At 33.6% G+C, this 21,190-nt stretch overlaps 1 protein-coding gene across 1 annotated transcript in view; it reads right to left on the bottom strand.

Moving 5' to 3' along the window:
• Marf (Mitochondrial assembly regulatory factor) overlaps window positions 1-21,190 on the bottom strand; it is a 373,692-nt gene that overhangs the window by 211,336 nt on the left and 141,166 nt on the right. The window contains exon 7 of the mRNA XM_090399591.1: window positions 4,371-4,478. Coding sequence (XP_090255717.1) covers window positions 4,371-4,478 — 108 coding nt within the window. The remainder of the gene's footprint in view (window positions 1-4,370; window positions 4,479-21,190) is intronic.

Below are 21,190 nucleotides of genomic sequence, written 5' to 3' on the forward strand. Positions count from 1 at the left end.
CAGAACAGCATCTTTTATATGTCTCTAAATGGACTAAATGGTCCAAAGTTGATCAGTGTCCACAAAATTCACATTGTATGTTGCTTTCTAAGTACCAGAGAAGCCTTGTGTTTACCATTTTTTCCAAGACCTTACAAAAACTACTAGTCAGAGCAATGGGACAATAAATGTTGGCCTGGACTGGATTTTTGCCTGGATTTGGGATGGCAATGACAATTGACTTATGCCAAGAGTCCAGAATTTCTTCCTCTGTAAATATTCTGTTGTATAATAAGAGAAGGAGATCTGCAGAAGATGATGGGAGGTGTTTTATCATCTCATAATGGATGTCATCCAGCCCAGTTGCACTAGTGGAAGACAGTGCAAGACCTCTTTTGAGTTCCTCCTTAACAAATGACTGACAGTACAGTTGCTGTTTCTCTTGTTCTTTCAAAATCAAAAAATCAGAAGGATAGTAATCTGTTGCTGAGATCCAGGCAAAGTTTTCTCCCAAATTGTCTGCAATCAGTGATGCATGAAAATCACTGGTAGCTAATCAGATACTCTGATGATGGATTAGGTCCAAACACCAGAGCATTCTCCTCCCTTGCAAAACTATAAGGCTTCTGGATCTACAACAATACATCCATTATGATCCAAGGTAGACAAACAGTGTGTTCTGTATCTACCATTCATCTTCCAGATTTTATCCCATACAATTTGAAATCGATGATGTAAATTTAATCCAGGATTGTTTTTGACTCTGATGTCTCTCGTAATGTGCTTTGGCCCAAACACATTTAAATGCTAAGTTTGTTGTGGTAGGATATTTTCGAATATATCCCATGCTCTATCTTGATCTTTTTTTTTTTTTTTGGATGCTTGGAACTCTTGGTTCCACCAAGGCTTTCAGTAGAGTGACATTGGGATGATGTTTTTGGAAGTGCTGCAATGGCTGCATGAACAATACAATCTATAATATACTTCACCGCTTCGTTAATAGTTGCCACAGATGCGATTGTGTCTTTCCATTCTTAAAGTAATTAATGCATGGATATTAACTCTTGATATATTAAGAAGGGGCATATTTTAATGCCAGAGGGTCAAAACTGCATTCAGAGCTTATCTAACATGTGATACTAATTGCACAATAGATTCTCAACCTTTTTTTGAATGGAATTCACATTAAAAAAGAAGGGGTGGGGATACTTTCTGAGATAAAAAAAGGCCTGAGACTAGTTATGCACTTTTAGGTTAAAACCCCTATAAAGGTTCTTCAACTCCAAACTCCACTCTAACAGGATTCAAATCCAAAGGATATATTCTTATATAACAACTGCTTTTTCTTAACTTTTATGTTAATGGAGCAGTGTTCTAATTAGGGATAGAGAGAAATAAAGGAAGAAAGAAAAAAATAGCAAAATCTATAGATTTCATATGCATCCATAAGATACATATGAATTCTGTGGGTTTTGCTATTTCTTTGGTGTCCTTTTTTTTTTTTTTCCCCATACACGCTTTTGAGAGAACTTGATGTTGTTAGCATCCAAGAATGTGTTAGCAGAGCTAATCTCAAGTAGTATGGTTATGTAAACAGAATGGGAGAGGAAAGATTAGCAAAACAAGTGTTCTCTGACAAGTTGGCTGGAAAAAGACCCAGAGGAACGCCAAGATATAGGTGGATTGATACAGTAAAAAGTGTCTCAGAAGACAGAAATATAAGATCTGATAATATTGGAGTTGACAGATAACAGATTGATTTGGAGGAAAATTGTTGATAGGAAGTTAGTAATGATGTAAGTTTTTCATGTAGTACTATCATAATATCCTGTACACCCCATGAGAGTGCATGTCAGGAATTTGATGACTTTTGAGAGACTATATATTCTAGGAGGTCAAGTGTAACATGATTTAAGTTTACTGGTGAGTAACTGCAACTCTATAGTCACTTCATCAGGCATTAATTATTTGCTTAATTCATACTAGTTTTTTCAAATAGTAAAGAAAAGTTTCAATATGCAATAAAAAAAGGATGTGCTAGCCCCTTTTCCTCTTCTTGCCCCAACTATACAGTTTGAAGTTAAATTCCCATTATATGCTCCACTTAAACTTACCACATTATCTGCTCCACTTAGACTTACGCATAGTTATTCCATGAGCATAATGAAAGGGAAAAAAGCTAAAACTTTGTCTACATTTCCTCTTTAAGATGCTTTAACAATCAACATCAATACATCAGTCTATTCTAGATATCTCGTGATCTATGAATGAGAGAGAGAGAGAATTATCTCACACAATGAATGACAAAAATCCACTTACATCCATAAAATCCCCTTAAAATTTAATTTTTCAGGATCATGAAATGATGGCAATCTTCTTTCACAGAATGAAACCATAGATTCTTCTGATACTTATTTACAACAAGAATTTAAAGCATAAGAAAACTGAAAAATAGACATAACTGACATGTAGTAAAGATTCTTACACATGAACTTCAGGAATTCTTCTATAAAAATTCGCAGATTGATATCAAAATCATCATTTCCAATAAACGAACATTAGAATGCATATTTAAAATACTCTGAAAAATGATTAGCAAAACAAGTGTTCTCTGCTAGGTTGGCAGCAAAAACAACCCAGAGGAAGACCAAGATATAGGTGGATTGATATGGTACAAAGTGCCTTAGACGATAGAAATATAAGATCTGATAATGTCGGAGTCTTGACAAGTAACAGACTGATTTGGAAGAAAATTGTAGATCGGAAGTTAGTAATGATATAATTTTTTCATGTAGTACTATCATATCCTGTACACCCTTTGTGGGTACATGGCAGGAATTTGATGATGATGATGATGAAAAATGATTATAAACTGCTTTCGACAGGAAAATGTCTTTGTGCTTACAGTTCAAGGACAGCTGGCCATCACTTTCCCACACAAGACTGAGAAAGTGTTAACAGTATGGCTCTTCCTGCAGATGAAAATGCATGCCAGCTGAGGAATACAAAAACAACTTCTGGTTTCTCACCATAAATAAATCTATTTTTTAGCAGTTTTAGATCTTGCATATAGAAGCAAATTCAGTTATCAGAGACTTCTAAAAGAATCAGCAGAGTCATAATATACTCATATGTCCCTATCTGAATAAGGTGGGCTTATTTATTTATTGTATGGCTATTACATCGCAAGAAAAAGAAACATATAGAAACATATACAGTTTTGGTGACAATTATAACAATATGTATAAATCTAAACTCGGCATCTCTAAATTTATGTATATAACACAAACACAATAAATATACAAACAACACTAGTAAAAAATTACAAGTACAAAAATTAAAATTCTTCTATCAATCAGATATTACAAGTTTATATATAAGTTATTAATCCAGTCAATGGTCGCAAGTGTTGGAACTAGGAAATCTTGTTCCTCTACTTCGTATGCTCTCAGTAGGCATTCTTGGCAAATGGTCTGCTTCTCACTTCCATAGTCACATTGTGGGGAACAAATTTTCTGATACTTGTAAAAAAAAGTCTGCACATTGATCATAGTTAGTCATTAGCCGATTTAGTGTAATCTAGGTTTTGCGTGGAAGGTCATATCCAGGTGGTTGTTCTTCAATGCATGGAAGATTCTGCAGGTCTGGATCTGCTAAAATCTCCCCTGGTGTCTCCACTCTTGATTGACATCAAAATTGTCCTCTAGCAGTCTTATAGCAGTACTAATAGGAGGATAACTCGATTTCAATCTATTTATTATATTTGAAGCATCTCAATGCACTTGGAGATGGAGATTTTCCTGGATATTTCTATACCCCCTGCATAAGGTATTGGCTCTTCTCAACAGTGGAGGAGAATATGGCTTAAAATATTCTAGGAGCCATTCTATGGGAGTACTTTTGATCGTTCCAGAAATAAGATGCATAGTATTACTGAGCTGTTTGTCAACCAGATGGAGGAGGACTGTATTCCCTTTTAAAAGTTTCTGGTGGCTATTTTCCATAATTTTAATTAGTTACGTTCCATTTTCTGTATCATCTGCACTTGTAAAGAACACATCCATTTTCAGTTGGATATGCTCTCTACAAATGTCTTCAGAACTTGTGCAAGAGTTACTAACATTGCTTTGGTGAAACATCAGCAAAATTACTTAAAGGTTATCATTTTTGTTATTTATCATGTATGTGCTTAAATCAGATTATTATGTATAATCTGATTTAATGTATCCTGATTTAAAGTTCAAAAAGTATAACATTAAATCAGAATGTATCTGAGGCACTAAAAATGCAGGATTAGGAAAACTTCCATCGACATAAATTGTTCTATCAATTGTTCTCCATATTTAAACATTTTTTCACAATTACAATACAATACCCAGAAACCTCACTACCTTATCTAAAAATTCTGTTTCATCAGCAGAGGCATCCCATCTATTGTTCAAAATGAAAATATTAGGCTTGGACAACCGTTCACTGACCTTGTGAAAAAAATTCTTTTCCTATATAAACATAAAGATAAAAGAATAGCATTAATAATTTAAAGTATACATTCAAAATCAAAGTATTTAAAGAATAAAAAGTTAATAACTCAAAATAGAAATCAGCAACATTATGAACATTTTGCAAGAAATCTGACAAACTTAGTGAAACTATGGCAATAATATTAAACTACATTTCAGAGATAAAATATACCCTTAACAAGATCAAAATTAAGTAGTCTAATGATTGTTAGAAAATTTCTATTCACATGAGATTCAACAAATTCAATTTTTTTTTAACATATTTCATCTAAACTGGTCATAAGTGCTCTTATGACCAGTTTCCCTGTTTTGTAGCATCTTTTGGAAGAAAAGACAAGTTTTTAGGAGGAAAAAAATCTGCTTTCTGGCTAACTCAACTTTATTTGAAAGAGATCTAGAAATTTCTTTTCACAAACAATGGGATTTTTTATACCTTCAATGAAAAAGATCACGACTATGATGTCTGGAAAAAACAGTAAACTATGGAGATATTAAAAGTGATATTGAATAATTTCATAAATTACATTGGTGAAAGTCATACCTTGAAACAATATAAATCTTCTGCAAAAAAAAAGTTCTTAGTTATATTAGTCACGAAGAAAATATACACATTCACAGGGTGTAACAAGTTACCTATCAAATCAAACATTCTAATTTATTTAAATATAGTTCCAAAAATACTAATAATGTTAACAAATAGAATAGAAAAACACATTAAACATAGTAAAGAAACTTGAATGTAAATAGCAGAAATATTTCGTACTGAAATTAGCAGCACATCGTTATGTGTGGAACAACAAGCAATTCAAAGAGATAAGGAATACAATGTAAATGCAATTGGTTTACCATTGAAATGCTTGCTGTATGCTAGAGGCATCATACTATAATATATATATATATACTAGGGGGGCCATGCCCCCCTAGTATATATATATATTATAGTATGAAACTCACAACCAGCAAGTATTAAATGTGAGTCTGAAAAACTATTTAGAAGTGAATTTATGATTTATGTCTACATGCCCTCAGAGGTAAAGCCGAGACTCTGTAATCAGCATCATTAAGTGGCAGATGAGTTACATCAACAGGTTTACATAATACCACTTTGCTTAACAAAAGCTTGAAGTAGTCAATAACAAAGAATTGCTTGAATTCTAGAGCAAAGACTGTTTTTCTCCCATTTCTTTCAGCATACACTATCAGTAATGTTTTCAGAAATATGTCAGAAATCATGAAAAACCCAATGTTTCTTCTTTCTCAAAGGTATGGCTTTATTATTCTGCAAACAACTGCCACTAGACAAATAATGCTAATGCTTAAGAAGACCTCAGTCACAGTAAATAATCTGGTTGCCACTGATCTTCTAGGTGTGCCTAGAAGCATACCTCATTATATGGGGGACACTCCATGAGACCATGATTTGCTAAGGAATCGAGTAAAACTCTCCATGAACTACTTATTAAACAATCCATTATTATATATTCCATGTGCCTTCCAATTTCTGCTTATCTTAAACAACAATAACCACAAAAAGTTGAATAAGATGAACAGATTATATGTGGAAATGTTCAACATGAAAGAAAAAACACCTGGTTCTAAACTTAATGATGTTCATTTCCAGTTAGTAATTATGCAGACTTCATGATGATGATAAGCAAAGTACAGGTTTTGCCACTGAAGCAAGCTCTCAACATAAAGAAAGCCGAGGGAAAAGGAAAGTGACAGCTTGCAGTTGATCTACCATGTCATGCTACAAGAAATGGTCAATAATATGCACTCATAATGTCCACCAGCTGAGTGTTCATTATTGAACTCACTGGGAATAGATGACAAAAGCCCTTATGCATCGAATAACTTTTGACAGATAGTGCCAGTTAATCAGGAAATACAGAGAGCCTGTGTAGCTCAGTGGATGTGGCATTTGCACACCACGGCGCTTGGCCACACGAAGGAAGACTTGGTTTCAAGTCTAGTCGGCGACTAGAGGAAATTTTTCTAAGCCTTTTTTTGACTGGTTCCCGAGTTAGTCGATCACTGGCATGGGCAAGAGGGTTTTTCCTCCCGTAAACTCAAGAAAATCGACCGTAGAACCCACATTATTTCAGACATTAAATATATTGTGTTAGGGTTAGGGACCACAAGATGGCGGCACATTTGAGCTGTCTCTCTTCACTGTGTACCGCTTAATTAGTGATAGCCCTGGGCCATCTATCTCTGATTGGTACCAGTGGAGATTGAACTGCCCACTCAGTCTCCGAAAGTTAGATAGAGCTAAATGGCCTCGCCTACTCCCGTATACGGGAATAAAAAGGCGTTAGCTGATTTTTTTTTTTTTTAGATGTAATTCTGTGTAACAGTGAATATCAATTCCAAAACACTTAATTTCTTACCTTCTCAAAAATTAACTTGGCAAATCCTTAATAGTTTTTAGTACTGTAAGTGAGCTTATTATTTCTTTTTCCTATCTTTATTAATTTTATGTTTTTGTATTTTTTTTATTTATTATTTACATAATCCAGAAACTCTACTCTAGAGACCAGTGGCGGCTCGTGGCTTGAAATCATGGGGGTGCTGCAACTTTCGAAATATACATACACACTGTAAGTACAGTGTATACATGTTTGGATAAAATATCAAAATTATGGTAAAAATTTAAAAAAAAAATTAAACATGAAAAAATATTGTTAATTATTGATAAAATTATACAGTTTATTATAATTCAAAATTACTTAAAAATTCTGAGGTCATAATTGTCAATATCACCAATAATGTTCTAAAATAAAAACTATAACAAATGTTATGTCTTTAATTATAATGTCCAAATATTTAAAGAGACGGAGTAAACACGATAAGCACTATGAACACTCTACTACTGGTGCAAACTGCATATAAACAACAGTGGAACTGTGCGACGGACAGTGTTGCATTACGCTAATAACTTGCATCTCACTATGACATGCATATGCTTGCGTGCGTTGCAATATGACACTGTGGTAAACACAGTGCTGCTAGTGTCCTTCGCCCTCCTAAGTGTTATAAGATGGATTTTTATTATTTTTTATACAAAATAAGAGAATTGTATAGGATTGTTGATGATAAAATTAAATATTACAAGCAAATATAAATAAATTAATAAATATATTTATATATCGAGAAAAATTGGGGGTGCTGCAGTTCTGCAGTGCCTATGCACGAGCCACCCCTGCTAGAGACCAAACATAGAACTTTTCAAGTCACTCAAAACTTCCAAATAAATGTGTGTTGGGTAGGGAAGTCTCAAATGAGGCAATGAAATTCATCTCCAACCTAAAGAGTCTAATGGTTGGAGAGGGGATACACTAACAACTCAGCCACCCAGACTGAAGATGTTTGCTTTATCAATTTATTTATTTTTTTTAAAATCTCTCTCTCTCCTCCTCCCTCCAGTCCACAAAGCTATAGGAACTTTAATTATTTTCATTTACCATGTACTTTTACCCCGTATGCAATTCATGTAGCAGAAGAGAAGTTCGTTATTGAACTTTGTGATCTTACGCAGTTTGGCATTTATTGCTTTGGTTCAACCCACATGCTTAGTGCTGGAATGTGTGGGAGATCTAATCTAAGATGGCATTGTCACTTAAACAGAATGGGAGAGGAAAGATTAGAAAGGAAGACGTTGTTGAAGTAGTAAGCAGTGCTCTAGATATCGGAAATGTAAGATTAGACGATACTGGAGTCTTGTCAAATAACAGATTAATTTAGAAGAAAACTGTTAATGGGAGATTAATAATAATATAAATATAATCTTGTAGTTCTATCACAGTATCCAGTACACTACATGAGTGTAAATGGGTTGTACTGCATACTGATATCATCATCAGAAATTTTATGATGATAAATAGATATCTTATTTGTTTCATTCTTGTGGCACTGTTTAATATTGTGAAACTTAAAAGGTATAGCTGCCAACATCTAAGTCTGTCTATATAGTAAATGTTACTTGGAACTCTCAGTACAGAAATTTCTCTAATTTTCAAAGTCAGTTTTATTTTCCTTTATTTTATTTTTTCCAGATGGGAAGCAAGAGTTCCACTCAAATCATTTAGAATCAAACTTCTAACCAACCTTTTGTTTGATTATACAATGCCATTTAAGACTTCTAATAAGCATAAGAGGAGAAGGGGGGGGGGCTCATTTCTAATTTCATCTCACCTATTTCATTCCTTTTTAGATTTCAAGTTTCTGACAGCTTCTCCTATCTTGGGTAATTAAATGTATAGACAATTGCTTCCTGTTCAGATATTGCTTACCTTATTTAATACATTTTTAAAAGTACAGACAAGAAGGCTTCCGTTTCAATGTTGCGTTTAACATTTCTGATTCCTTTTTATAGTACACTTTCCTCCCTTTCTAAACTTTTGTATTCCAACAGCTTCCAGATAATTTTGACATATTCAACTTTCTCTATTATTACCAACATATTCCATTACTTTTGTTCAACTACTTTTTACATATAACTTATTTTTTTTTTTTACATTTTTCTCCATATTTGCTAAGGATATACCTTGATTTACTTGACAAGAACTCTCAAATATAATTTTTTATTTTCACGGACTGCCTCTTTAACTTCCTGAGTTAAACGGACAATTGCAGAAAATAATAAATAAATTTCTGATTTTTCCATCCTTCGAGAGAAATTCACCATATTCCTGCTGGTGTTGAAAAAAAATCAATGTTGTCTTCAAATTGTGCCAATGGATCACTAAGGTTCATTTCTTGTTTATAAACTTTTTTTTCCTCCCTCAAATAATATTTGTATATTTGAATCTATGTAGAGTTTGCATCCGAACTAATCTTTGATTTTTTTTTTTAAATAAAAACTGTCATACTGTTAAATTGAGAATGAAGATATTTTATGTTTTAATACTTCATTCATATTTAACATAATCCACCATGTCATAAGCAAGACTTGTAAATATTATTTGTTGTTAGTCTCTTGCTTATAATACATTATTCACATAAATGCTTTGAATTTTGTTTGTTATTAATTAATTATTTAATCTTAGAATATGTAATAATAATGAAAAGACTCTATATAAATATGTCATTCATTTTAATTAGTTTATTCTGTAAAATTTATTATAAGTATTTTTTTTATTTTTTTGTAAGATGATTTTATGTAATTCTTCTGATTGGATTTGATTGGCTGCTGAAGGAGAAACGGAGTTTATTTTAGTTAGCTCGTGCTGAGAATGTGAGCTACTGTGTATAAACAGAGAAGCCAGTGGATATAAGCTGAACTGGTTAGAACCGGATTTTGGCGAGAAGAAGGAAGGTAGTTGACTGGAAAACGAAAATAAGTAAGGAGGACAGCATAGAGACTGGTGGTGTGTAACAGAAGGGGGAGTTGATATATGCCGTAAATCGACTACGAAAGGACTGGAAATTAATAGGCATTTCGAATTACTTATATAGGAGTTCTGATACTACAATATTTTCCAAATGTTTAGTGGAAGAATAGTGCAGAACCAAAGTTAATACATAGAAGAAAATAAGGAATTAGTAGATAACTGAAACCAAGTGCATCAAGACTAGTATATTTCTGTGTCTATAATTCAGTTATTATAGTGGAAGATTTCTTTACAATTGTGTTGCCATAAATTAAAAGTCAACAAGAATTTCAAATGTGCCTTTGCGAATTCAATGTGTAGAAGCAGTAACCCGGTAAGAGTTGTCCTTTCTGTAACCTGTGAAGCTATAACTGTTAACTCCGTCAGATATATTTTGACCTTACCTGTGGTGTTATATCGATTAATGGTCGGATGTTAGATGTACTAAAGTACTTTCCCCTCGAAATAATAAGTCTCATGTTGTTCTGTTACATGTTAGCAGACTGAGAAAGATTATAGTGTAGCCTGTCATAAGATTAATTATTGTAACATTTGGAAGGTCGATCTTTTAAGAACTATTTCCAACTTGATTGACTGAACAGAATGTTTGATAATTTATGGATTGTAATTATTCTCAATTCTTTAAACTGAGCTCATATATTTATGATATGATTCATCCAATTGGATAGAGAGAAATGTGTCAGAGAAATACTAATGCTTATGAATTAACAAGTGTTAACATTAGTCATGATCTTCAAACCTAATTGAGAAGTTTTTCATGTTTGAATGTGAATTCTTATAATATTTTAATTGGATAACTTTTTGCAGATAGTTACACTTAAATGTATATATTGTACTTTTCCACATTAAATATTTTCTTTTGTTGAGTTTAACTTGGTGTTTGACTGATTTTCTTTCATTGCACCGTTCATAAAATTATTCGGACCTTTGCGGAAGCCTTAAATACTAGTAATAACCTCGGCCTAAAGATAAAGTGATAATATAAATTTAGTTGATGATTGATTCCTCTATATTATTTAGACTAATCTGAATATAGGGTGGCGCAGTATAATATAAATTTCTTTACTTTATATTCTGATGAGCATCAATCAACAACTAACCAAGTATAACGGAAATTGAAGAGGTAAAAATAAGAATAAATAACCAACATAAATGGAACAGTTAGCTATGTAGGACGACGACACAACAATACACTTTCTTCCTTTTCAGTGCAATTCTCAATTTCATTTTGCTTAAACTAAATGGTGATCACTTCCTATGTAAAAATCTGTGTATACTCTTTATCCTGAACTAATGGCAAAGAAATAATTTTGATTATTTGTTACATTACAATTATCATGCAATGAACTATTTACATTATCTGTATGATTAACATTTTTATAAGTTCATTAGTCATTCATATTCTAACATTAAAGAAAATTAATTTCTTTTGTTTTTCAGATTCTGGGGCCCATGTTTATTTTTGTAATGGTGCTCTTTAGACCCCTTGTTCATAAGCATATGAAGAAACACTAGGTTGATTGTTATCAGCTTGTGACTGAGAAACATAAATTTTATCCTTAAGTCTGTTTTATAGGATGAATAAAGTAACCATCCTAAGTTTATTTGGATAATGTGTGTCTTTAATTTTAAAGCGTATTGAAAAAAATTGTCTATTATTCTAAATAATCATATTGCTCTTTTACCTAATTTGCCTACCTTGTGCTTAAGAGTCAAAGCTATATAACTGAAAGGAGACCTCCACATAGCCTTTAAAGGAATATGGAGAACTGGCCAGAGCTTCTGACCTAATGTCCAATCCTCACCTTCTTATGGTGCACCCTGCTGAGTATCTACCTGGATACTGAACGAGTGAGGATGGACTAGAAATTTGGGATTTAGCCAACCAAATTGTATTCTTATTGGTTAAACCAAAATAAAAAATGATGGTACAACATGAAAAAATTTCATGCCAGCTGGGGCGTCGCCCGGTTAGTTACACAAGACCCCTGTTGTTTTCACCAGGGAACCAGGGCGAACAGAGAAAAGTCAGCTACTGGAACAAATCTGAAAACACACCCAAACTCAACATCACCAGAGTTAAATATCGGTTCTATCAACATAAGAAGCATGAATAGCAAAGAATTGGAGCTAGCTGAGGAATTAGATAAGTACCAGATCGACATAATAGGGGTGACTGAAACAAAAAAGATGAAAACTGGTGAGATCTTTCTGAACAATAAATACAAAATATTATATTCAGGAAATGACAATCAAGGAAAAGAAGGAGTAGTAGCTATAGTATTCAACACTAAATACGAGGGTAATCTTCTTGAATGGCAGGCAGTCTCAAGTAGTGCTGATGGCAAATATCAGAATGGGAAACTGGACAATGAGACTTATTTGTGCCTATGGTACCATAGAAGGCTCTACTAAGGTAGAAGTGGAAGAATTTTTTGAGGTGCTAGAGAAAGCTACTGACACAATGAAATAGGAAAAGTTGGTCCTCGTTGGTGATCTAAATAGCAGAGTAGGAAATGACTGTCAGACATACAAAAATATTTTGGGAAAATTGGAGAAAAGAGCAAAGCTAATAATAATGGCAAATACCTGTGGAATTTCTGCTCAGGCCATGGACTGGTTATTACTAACACCGTGTTCCAACATAAAAATGTGCACAAATTCATATGGAGAGAAGAAGCAAGGAATAAGAAAAGTCTCATTGACTATGTTATTGTTGATAGTGATGTTTTCTCCATGGTGCAGGACATCAGAGTGTACAGAGGATTTGAAATTGGAAGCGGTCACTATTCAGTCTTGAGCAGGATAAAACTGAATTTCATATTGAAAAGATTAACATGTAAGAAAGTTTTAAACCAAAAAAAAGTTGAGCAGCTCTCAGATGTGAACAGTAGACTAAAATACACAAACATTATTCAAGAAAAAATGAAAGATTTTGGGAACAGGAACCAAACCTTGAAGAAAACCCTGAGGTTGTCTGAAAGGATAGAAAAATCAAAACTCCGTGGTGGACACAGGAAGTAAAAGAGACAGTGAAGGAAAAAAAGAAAGCATATCAAAAGTTCCTGGCAAATAAGTCAGCTTGTGCTCTTGGAGAATACAGAGACAAATGTAAGAAAGCTAAACACTGTGTAAAACTAGCTAAACAAAAGTCATGGGAGGACTTTGGCAAGAATATAGAAAATAAATATCAAAAAGGTGGCAAAATATTCTGGAGGTTGATGAAGCTCAGAAATGGAAGAAAGAGTGCTGTAAAAGGAGTTAGATATGATAAAGGTGGCATGAAAACAGGAGAAAGAGATATCCTTGAAGATATGGAGTAAATACTTTGAAAAACTGCTAAATGAAACAAGCAGTGATGACAGCACAGTGGTAAAAAACACTGACCAGGCATGCAGTCAGGAATACATATCCATACTTGAAGTAGAAAAAGCCATCAAAGGCACCTAAAATGTGGGAAGGCAGCAGGAGTAGATGATATTCAACCAGAAATGCTTAAGTATGGTGGTATAAAAGTCTTTCAGTTGGTGCACTGCATAGTTCAGAAGGCATGGACAGAGGGCTGAATTCCTGATGATTGGAATAGAGCTCATAGTACCCATATATAAAAAGGGAAGTAAAACTGAATGTGAGAATTACAGAGATATTTCCCTACTGAGTGTTCCTGGTTAGATTTATGCTAGTATACTTGAGAAACGGTTGAGAAGAATTGTGGAAGAAAACCTTGGTGAAGAACAAGCTGGATTCAGGCCAAATAGATTCTGTCAGGATCAGATCTTCACTTTACAACAAATAGTCAAGAAATCATGGAAATATAACAAAGTTCTATATTTAAATTTTTATTCTGTATTTAAGTTTTGTCGATTTCGAAAAGGCATATGACAAGGTACCAAGAGAGAAGCTATTCAATACACTACAGTTATATAGTGTCAATGGGGCATTATATCAAGCAATACGTAGTCTTTATTTGATTGTAAATCAGCAGTTAAGATTGAAGAGAGTACAGGAAGATGATTTAATGTTAAATCTGGTGTGAAACACAGATGTACATTATCCCCTCTGTTATTCATTATCTATATTAATTATATTATGAAGGAAAGTGGTATTAAACATGATATCAAAATTGGAAATGTTAATGTCAGCTCTTTGCTTCATGCAGACGATGTTATACTTCTAAATAAATCTGCTATAAGTCTGCAAGATTTCCTGACTAAATTGAATAACTGTTGTAATAGATATGGTATGAAGGTCAGCAATAAAAAACAAACACAATGAAAATAGGCAGAATCGTTGAAAATGTCAACTGCATTGTGAATTGAGAACCTGTGGAACAAGTAAAACATTTCAGCTACTTAGGCACAATTTTTGGTGAAGATAGTAAATTAAATATGGAAATAGACAACAGAATCAACAAAGCTAGTATGATAGGAAGTCAACTGAATAAATTCATATGGAATAAGAGAGAAATTAGTCAGAACACTAAATTAGCTTTATACAAAACGGTGCTCAAACCAATTTTAACTTATGGATCTAAGAGAAGTAAAACACTTGACCAAAGAGTAGAGACCGCAGATATGAGAATCATGAGAAAGATTATAGGCATGAACAGATGGCATCAATGGCTAATATCATATTAAAAATGAGGATATTAGGAAAGAACTTGATATTGCCAGCATCCAGGAATGCGTAGCAGAGCTAATCTCGGGTGGTATGGTCACTTAAACAGAATGGGTGAGGAAAGATTAGCAAAACAAGTGTTCTCAGCCAGGTTGGCAGGAAAACGACCCAGAGGAAGATCAAGATATAGATGGATTGATATGGTACAGCGTGCCTTAGATGATAGAAATATAAGATCTGATAATGTTGGAGTCTTGACAAATAACAGACTGATTTGGAGGAAAATTGTAGATAGGAAGTTAGTAATGACGTAAATTTTTCATGTAGTACTATCATATTCTGTACACCTCTTGAGGGTACATGGCAGGAATTTGATGATGATATTCCATTTAGACTCATCATGTAGTAATACTAAATCTTCAACTGTCAAATTTAATTATGTATTCTCTACTCCTTAGTATGCTAATATTCCTTTATCAAATTAATGCATTTATTCAATATTTCATGCATAACATTACGTTGTGGATGGTAAAGCATCTCAAAGATCTTGACATTGAGTAATCTACATAGCCGTAAAAATAATTCGGAGGTAAAGTTTGTCCTTTGATCAGAGAGAAGCATTTGAGGAGTTCTATACCAGGAAATTGTCTTTTTTAAGAACTTTCTAACCACAGAAGTCAGATTTTTCATTAATCAAGCTTCTGTAAAACTTAATAACATATCAGTCATAACTAGAATGTATTTATTACCATTTTGATTTTGTTGTTGTTGTGTACTGCTGCCACCTGAAATGGTCTGATAGGATTGGGGAACTGAAACCTTATCATCGAATCCTAATCAAATCCTTATCACACTTACAGTATTACTGAGAGAAATATAAAAACTTGATTTTTTTTTTTTTCAACAGAAAAAAATCTTCAAAGATATTACAAGATTATCATCATCATCAAATTCCTGCCATGTACCCTCAAGGGATGTACAGGATATGATAGTACTACATGAAAAAAAAATTACATCATTACTAACTTCCTATCTACAATTTTCCTCCAAATCAGTCTATTACTTGTCAACACTCCAACATTATCAGATCTTATATTTCTATCGTCTAAAGCACTTTGTACCGTATCAATCCATCTATATCTTGGTCTTCCTCTGGGTTGTTTTGCTGCCAACCTGGCAGAGAACACTTGTTTTGCTAATCTTTCCTCGCCCATTCTGTTTAAGTGACCATACCACCTGAGATTTGCTCTGCTAACGCATTCCTGGATGCTGACAATGTCAAGTTCTTTCCTAATATCCTCGTTTTTAATATGATATTGCCATTGATGCCATCTGTTCACACCTCTAATCTTTCTCAGGACTCTCATATCTGCGGTCTCTAGTCTTTGGTCAAGTGTTTTACTTCTGACCCAGCTCTCAGATCCATAAGTTAAAACTGGTTTGAACACTGTCTTGTATACAGCTAATTTTTTGTTTCGACTAATTTCTCTCTTATTACAAGATTATGTATTACTAAAACTGGCTCAGGAATATGTTCTAACAGTATAAGGATATTGTATAATTTACATAACCATAAACAAAACTATTTCTGAAGAAAATCTGAGCAGGTATAACCTGAACTGAAGAGTTTGTGACACCAGACAATACTAATAACTGATGGCTACGTTTAAGAGGAAAACATGGGAGTCAGCTATAGACATTTGCAAGATTTGCTAAGCATAACACTGAGTCAAAAATTACCTTCAGTCTCACTACATGTAAAGATTATGAATATCATATTCTACAATTTCATATAATATAGTCAAAGACTGCACTCCCCCCCTACTGAAAGATAATGTGTTGATTCATATATTTTCTGAATTCCTGCTTTTGAGCAGTCGACTTACATTATTCACGTATTCTCCATATCACCACTTATTTAGATGTTCATATTGGCATTAAATTTGGTTTTAATCTCTTAAACATTCTTTTAGTATACACTTTGTTTAGATGAATTTTCACCTTTAAATATATTCCTACAATTCCTAACAGAGTGACCACATTTACCACAAACAATATTTTCGTGGTTCTTTTTCACTGTGTTCTATTTCTATTTCTTTTTCCATTTCTTCTATATGAAAAATAATGTCTTATTTTCACAAGGACAAACTAAGTGTGTCACTACTGAAGTTTCCTTAGATAATGACAAATCAGAATCATTTCAAGAGCAACTCTTAGTCTTTTAAAATTGGCCACCTCTCAATTTCCTCTATAAAGAATTTCTTTAATGTTGTCACAACACTCAGCTTAGTGAAAATTCTTGTGAAGGAGAATGATGTTGTTTTGTTCTACTGTTTTGTTACTCATTTGCCTTGATATGCCCTTTTCTTTCTATTTATCTTTCTTAGACAAAAGACCCCATTTTGTTGCATGGTGCTAAACATTGTAATATACTTGTTTGGAAGAGGGTGTTAAAAAATATCCTCAACCTGTCCTACCTTTCTTTTACTTTTTTTGTAGATTGCTTTCTTCAGGCTATCCTCCAAGCTATATCTAAATTGGTGGAATACCATCCAATCAAGCAAGACTTTTCCTAAGGTGATTATTTAAAGTGGGAACAATACCCAATAGTCCTAGACTTCTCTTTATTTCCATGAATACACTGATAAATTTTCTAAACATTAGGACTTAGTTAACCACTTTAGATAAGTCAGCAACTGATAATCTTTTAAAAGTATCATAATCATCTGAGTCTATCAGAAAAAAAGAACGAAAAAAAAATCTTTATTTTTCTTTGCAACATTGTGGGGATGACATTAATAATATAATATTTGACCATTTTCCTTAAATATCTCTTACAACCTGTTCAAAAAATACATCTATGGAATCTTAACATCACCAGTAAATATAGGAACTATCAAATTAGAACTAACTAGTTTTAAGAATTTTCCATCCTGTATAGTCTGAGTAATATGTGATGAATTAATATTATCTATAGTCATTTTTTTATTATTACGAAGACGTCAATTTCTGTAACCTAAAAGGATTAAAGTTTCTATTAACTTATATCTTATTATTCACCTCCACCTTTCTTTGACATGTTATACAGGTAACTGCTCATTATATGTGGGATTGCTTTCTCAAGAATTTACTGTGTATATTGAAAATGTGTTAAATAGGAAGCTTTTAATATGGGATAATTGAGGTTGCATTCCCAAGCGAGCAAGATTCAAATCGTTCATCATCATGAAATTCCTGCCATTTACCCTCAAGAGATGTACAGGATATGATAGTACTACATGAAAATTTTACATCATTACTAACTTCCTATCTACAATTTTCCTCCAAATCAGTCTGTTACTTGTCAAGACTCCAACATTATCAGATCTTATATCTCTATCATCTAAGGCACTTTGTACCGTATCAATCCACTTATATTTTGGTATTCCTCTGGGTCGTTTTGCTGCCAACCTGGCAGAGAACACTTGTTTTGCCATTCTTTCCTCGCTCGTTTTGTTAAAATGACCATTCCACCAGAGATTAGCTCTGCTAACATATTCCTGGATGATGACAATGTCAACCTCTTTCCTAATATCCTCATTTTTAATATGATATTGCCATTGATGCCATCTGTTCACGCCTCTAATCTTTCTCAGGACTCTCATATCTGTGGTCTTGACTCTTTGGTCAAGTGTTTTACTTCTGACCCAGCTCTCAGATCCATAAGTTAAAACTGGTTTGAACACTATCTTGTATACAACTAATTTAATGTTCCGACTAATTTCTCTCTTATTCGATATGAATTTATTCAATTGACTTCTTATCATACCAGCTTTGTTGATTCTGTTGTCTATTTCTATATTTAATTTACCATCTTCACTAAAAATGTTTTACTTGTTCCACAGGTTCTCCATACACAACACAGTTGACATTTTTAATTATTCTGCCTATTTTCATTGTTTTTGTCTTTTTATTGCTGACCTTCATAACATATCTATTACAACAGTTATGCAATTTAGTAACTACTATTCTGAATCTTGCAGAATAGTAGTGGAATTATTTAGAAGTATAACATCATCCGCATAAAGCAAAGAGCTGACATTAACATCTCCAATTTTGATATCATGTTTAATACCACTTTCCTTCATAATATGATCCACAGAGATAATGAATAACAGAGGGAATAATGTACATCCTTGTCTGACACCAGATTTAACATTAAATCATCTTCCTGTACTTCCTTCAATTCTAACTGCTGACTTACAACTGAAATAAAGACTAAGTATTGCTTGATATAATGCCCCAATGACCCATATAACTGTAGCATATTGAACAGCTTCTCTCTTCGCACCTTCTCATATGCCTTTTCCAGATCGACAAAACTTAAATACAGATCTTTGTTATATTACCATGATTTCTCCACTATTTGTCGTAAAGTGAAGATCTGATCCTGATAGCCTCTATTTGAATTGAATCCAGCTTGTTCTTCACCAAGCTTTTCTCCCACAATTCTTCTCAACTGTTTCTCAAGTATACTTGCATATATCTTACCAGGAACTCAGTAGGGAAATGCCTCTGTAATTCTCACATTCAGTTTCATTTCCCTTTTTATATATGGGTACTATGAGAGATCTTCTCCAAACATCGGGAATTCATCCCTCTGTCCAGGCATTCTGAACTATGCAAAGCAGCCACTGTAAAACTTTCATACCACCATACTTCAGCATTTCTGGTCGAATATTATCTACTCCTGCTGCCATTCCACATTTTAAGCTTTTGATGGCTTTTTCTACTTCAAATATGGATATGTATTCCTGACTGCATGCCTGGTAAGTGTATTTTACCCCTGTGCTGTCCTCACTGCTTGTTTCATTTAGCAGTTTTTCAAAGTAATTACTCCATACTTCAAGGATATCTCTTTCTCCTGTTTTCATGTCACCTTTATCATCTCTAAGTCCTTTTACAGCACTCTTTCCTCCATTTCTGAGCTTCATCAACCTCCAGAATATTTTGCCACCTTTTTGATATTTATTTTCTATGTTCTTGCCAGTCTTCCCATGACTTTTGTTTAGCTAGTTTTACACAGTGTTTAGCTTTCTTACATTTGTCTCTGTATTCTCTAAGAGCACAACCTGACTTATTTGCCATTTATTCGCTTTAAAACTTTCTTACATGTTATTCTTTTCAACATGAAATTCAATTTTATCCTGCTCAAGACTAAATAGTGATCACTTCCAATTTCAAATCCTCTGTACACTCTGGTGTCCTGCACCAGGGAGAAAACATCACTATCAACAATAACATAGTCAATGAGACTTTTCTTATTCCTTGCCTCTTCTCTCCATGTGAATTTGTGCACATTTTTATGTTGGAACATGGTGTTAGTAATAACCAGTCCATGTCCTGAGCAGAAATTCAACAGATATTTACCATTATTATTAGCTTTGCTCTTTTCTTCAAATTTTCCCAAAATATTTTTGTATGTCTGACAATCACTTCCTACTCTGCTATTTAGATTCCAAACAAGGACCAACTTTTCCTTTTTCATTGTGTCAGTTGCTTTTTCTAAAGCCTCAAAAAATTCATCCACTTCTACCCTAGTAGAACCTTTTATGGTTCTACTAAGGGCACAAATAAGTCTCATTGTCCAGTTTCCCATTCTCATATTTGCCCACATTACTCTACTTGAGACTGCCTGCCATTCAAGAAGATTAGCCTAGTATTTTGTATTGAATACTATGGCTACTCCTCCTTTTCCTTGATTGTCATTGCCTGAGTGTAACATTTTGTATTTATTGCTCAGAAAGATCTCACCAGTTTTTGTCTTTTTTGTTTCAGTCAACCCTATTATGTCGATCTGGTACTTATCTAATTCCTCAGCTAGGTCCATTTCTTTGCCATTCAGGCTTATGTTGATAGTACTGATCTTTAACTCTGGTGAAGTTGAGTTGGGGTGTTTTTCAGATTTGTTCCAAATTTGTTCCAATCTTTCAAGATTAATTTAATCAAAAATGCGCCTATTTTTCATACATATTAAAGCATAAAGAAGAGTAAATAAAATACAGGTATCCCTTACTTAACGTGGATTTGATTATCGTGGCAAAATTAATTGTGGCAATCCCTTGATATATGCGGCAAGAGTTTTGATTAACGCACGTTCAAATTTACCACGAAAATCATGCTCACGCCACGAGGCTGCTAGCCTCGTAGTCATCCAAATTCTCTTGATGATCTGTGTGAGAATGTGACAATTTTATTTTTCCCACCAAATACAACATCATTGTTACAACCTATGGACATGGGAGTCATTGTAACTTTCAAAGCCTATTTTCTCAAAAAGACATTCTCAAAGGCAGTTGAAACAACAATGGGTGAAAATGCAATTACACTCCACGAATTTTGGAAAAAATGTAACACTAATCATGCAATTGAGAACATTCGTGACTCGTGGGAGCAAGTGTCTTCTAGTTGCATGAAAGCTGTTTGGAAAAAACCTTCTGCCAGAATGTGCTAATGACTTAGGTTGTTTTCAAAATCCTGTGAACAACGTGGTCAAAGAAATTGTTGCAATTGCTGAGGACCTTGGTTTTGATGGTGTTGATGCAGAAGATGTTAAAGAATTATTGGATTCAAATTCAAAAGATTTCAGTGACAATGATCTTGAAATTGAGCAATGCACATATGAAGACAACGAACAAATGG

Source organism: Typopeltis vanoorti, chromosome 10 (assembly GCF_054136105.1).
Source record: "Typopeltis vanoorti isolate ZY-2024b chromosome 10, IOZ_Tvanoo_1.0, whole genome shotgun sequence".
Lineage (NCBI taxonomy): Eukaryota > Metazoa > Arthropoda > Arachnida > Uropygi > Thelyphonidae > Typopeltis > Typopeltis vanoorti.